The 3,552-nt window shown below is 43.2% G+C and overlaps 1 protein-coding gene across 3 annotated transcripts in view; it reads left to right on the forward strand.

Moving 5' to 3' along the window:
- Nucleotides 1-3,552, forward strand: part of GRHL1 (grainyhead like transcription factor 1) — a 52,198-nt gene that overhangs the window by 37,692 nt on the left and 10,954 nt on the right. For 2 of the 3 annotated variants that reach the window (XM_017525371.1, XM_017525384.2), the window contains one exon: nt 3,053-3,140. In XM_017525371.1, the coding sequence (XP_017380860.1) occupies nt 3,053-3,140 (88 nt within the window). The remainder of the gene's footprint in view (nt 1-3,052; nt 3,141-3,552) is intronic. The other variant, XM_017525375.1, reaches the window with a different exon arrangement.

Consider the following 3,552-nt stretch of genomic DNA (forward strand, 5'->3'; position numbering starts at 1 on the left):
TTTTGAGATGGAGTTTTGCTCTTGTTGCCCAGGCTGGAATGCAATGGCGAGATCTTGGCACACTGTAACCTCCACCTCCTGGGTTCAAGCGATTCTCCTGCTTCAGCTTCCCAGGTAGCTGGGGTTACAGGTATGCGCCACCACGCCCAGCTAATTTTGTATTTTTGGTAGAGACAGGGTTTCCCCATGTTGGACAGGCGGGTCTCGAACTCCCAACCTCAGGTGATCTACCCACTTCGGCCTCCCAAAGTGCTGGGATTGCAGGTGTGAGCCACCACATCTGGCCTAAAATAGCTTATTTTAAGTGAACAGTTACTGTTTTGGCCTTGCAAAGACACATTATATAGAGATTTTTAAAATTGCATTTTGACTGAAAGAAGGGTTGATAAGTACGTTTTGTTGGGCATGTCTGACAAGGACCCTCTGAGCCCAGCTGCTGGCTGTGTAGGCGGTCACCCCTGCACGGGAGCTCTTTAGCCGTGTCTGAAAGGATGAATCACAAAGAACTGTGGCTTCACAGACCTCTTCCCCAAAGACCCTTCACTAAGCATGGGGAAAGAGAGGTGTGAATTCCCTACAGCCTCAGGGAGGCAAGAAGAGAAAGCGCAGGGCCCCGAAGGATCTCTGCATGACCTGTTTTCTCTGGTGTAACTCCTTTATTTCTGGAAAAGAGAGGCTCATTTTTGCCTGGTGCAGAGCCAGGAGCTGACCTGGATTCGATGCAGGGAAAGCCTGGAAGGTTCGTCGAGTCTGGAGGGAGATGTTTGTGCTGGCTCGGAACTGGGGAGCAACCACGGATGAGTGGATGGTCCATTGAACTAAGGCAGCAAGATCTTGATTTTTTCCTACTCAAAAATATTGGACTTCTTTTCATGGCGGTGGCCGGGGATGGGGGGGGCAATTCTTTTCATCCTATTAAGGGAACTTGTCTTTTTTTAAGATTTTTAGAAGGTGCTGGGTAACTGGAAGTATGTTTGCTATCAGAGGCCTGGTCCATTGCCCTAGCTTTTGCCCCAGGTACACAGTGGCTGAGCACAGTGAATGAGCCTAAAGCCTTTTTTTTTTTTTTTTTTTTTTTTTTTTTTTTGTTTTCACTTTTTTTTTTTTTTTTTTTGATTTTCACCTTCCTGGGTGCTGGACATTTTTGTATTATTGTGAATCTCCTTGAATTTTGTCCTGAAATCTGGTTAAGTTTGTTGGAAACCATTTGATCTTCCAGATCTTATGTCTGTGATTTGATAGGTGGTTCTGGAGCTGTGCTAAATGTAAGGCTAATCATTCTGCGCTTCTGAGCAGGATTTTCCTGAATATTCTACCAAGTGCCCTGCTTATTATAAGTTTTTCCAGTCGTTGGGGGGAATAGTTAGAATTTCTGGCTCTGTGTGGGTTTCAGGCACTGTTGCTCTAATCTTTTCAGATGGCAGTTCCCAACCCTGACCCCTGGTCTTGGGCAGTGTCCTGGCACCTATGTCCCTGTTGGTACCCGGCCACATACCGGAGGGGGACTCCCTGAAGATCTCGGAGTTCTTTCTTCTGTGGTACTTTGTCCTGCTGCCTTGGTCACTGTGGACTTCAGCTCTTTCTGAAGGTGTCCTCAACCTACGGCACCTGGACTGAGACCACCCAGGCTCCCCTTCCCATGCCACAGCCTGGGAACTCTGAAGGCAGCAGCCTGCATAGGTGTAGGGCTTACCATACATTCCTGTCTCCCAGGGATCGCTGTTCTTTGTTGCCTGCTGGTCAGGGCCTTCTCATCCTTGTTTCATGCATTTTGTCTGGTTTTTGTTGTTTCAGGGTGGAGGCTAAATCTGATCTGTGTTACCCCATGTTATGTAGAAGCAGAAATGCCTTATTATTCTTTATAGATTCATAGATAAAGAGGGACCGTCCTATTTTGTAATAGGACTGTACCATCCACCTTTTAGAGGAGGGTGTTGTTTATCATCAGAACAAAGTTACGGTTAGACTGTTAGAAGGGACAGAGTGATCCAGACCAACTTCAATAATGGCCAGGAGATTAGGGATATTTACCTGTTTTTCTATGTCAAGGAAGGACTATTTTGTCAATGTTACATAGCAATTTTTATAAGCAGGTTGTATATCAACTGTGTTAGTATACTAGCACTTTCTAGAAAAGGCAGAAGGTGGTTTTATATTCCGTTTTTAAAATGCGTTCCTTATTATATAATAATGCTAAGATCAGTCGGATTTTTATTGCATCTCTTTGCTATCAGCAGATTTATGTAATGGAAAAATAAGCTACCAGTTCATCCTAAACTAGGTAACTATGTAAAGAAATCTGTACCATTCAGAAATTAATTCCAATAAATCAAGCAAAATGATTAAATGTTATGTTTTTAATATACTTAATTGCTTGATTTTAGGTCATGTTTATTACTAATAATGGTTCTTTTAAAAATTGTTGTGGGTTCAGTTGCATGGTGCTATTAGTCTTTGCTCTGTTGATCTACAGAGAACATGGGTATCCTTTTTCTAGGACTCTGAGTACACTTTTTCTCTTTTTTTTAAGATGGAGTCTCACTCTGTCACCCAGGCTGGAGTGCAATGGTGTGACCTTGGCTCACTGCAACTTCCACCGCTCGGGTTCAAGTGATCCTCCTGCCTCAGCCTCCCAAGTAGTTGGGACTACAGGTGCCTGCCACCATGCCTTACTAATTTTTGTATTTTTAGTAGAGGCAGGGTTTCACCATGTTGGCCAGGCTGGTCTCAAACTCCTGAGTTCAAACGATCCACCTGCCTTGGTCTTCCAAAGTGCTGGGATTACAGGCGTGAGCTACTGTGTCTGGCCAGAGTTTTGCTTTTATTTGTTTGTTTTTCAAATAAATGTTGTTCCTTGTGATTTCATAGAATTAAAAATAATTTTTAAGACTAATCTTTTTAGAAGAAACTACTATGATAACCTCATTTATATAGTAAGGGAGTTCCTGTCCAAGGAAGAGAGAAAGGTTTTTCCCCCCACTGGTCAGGATAAGAGTTAAATATTTTAAAGATTGGAAAACAGAATCGTATCTTGTCTTCTCTTGACATATAGGGAGCTGAGCGGAAAATCAGGGATGAAGAACGAAAGCAAAGCAAAAGAAAAGGCAAGTGTCCTGACCCCAGCTCCCAGTTGATTGCCTGTAAGTAGCAGTGTTCCCACCAAGCTTCAGACCTTTTCCGTTCAGAATGGTGGCTGGAGTTTACACACAGAAGATAGTGGGTGTCCTCCCTGTCCCGCAGTACAGCACTGCCTCTTCCTTAGATGCAGCAGTAGACACTGGCTCAGCGGGGTAGTTTTCCTGGAGCCTGCAGGATGGATCCCCAGGTTTTCTCGAGCTCAATTTTTCCAGCTGTCAATTCTAGTTCAGACTCCTGCTTCCAGTCTTGAAAAATGACATACATTCTACATGAATTGCTGTTAAAATTGAGACTTATCTAAATTTTTGAAAGTCATAATAATGGTTTTGTGAATTCAAGATGCCTTAAATCCAAATAGGATCATTTTTGTATCCGAAGTATAATATTTTAATATTTCCAGAAGCTATAAGGCTT

This window comes from Cebus imitator, unplaced genomic scaffold (genome assembly GCF_001604975.1).
Source record: "Cebus imitator isolate Cc_AM_T3 unplaced genomic scaffold, Cebus_imitator-1.0 Scaffold1, whole genome shotgun sequence".
Taxonomy (NCBI): Eukaryota; Metazoa; Chordata; class Mammalia; order Primates; family Cebidae; genus Cebus; species Cebus imitator.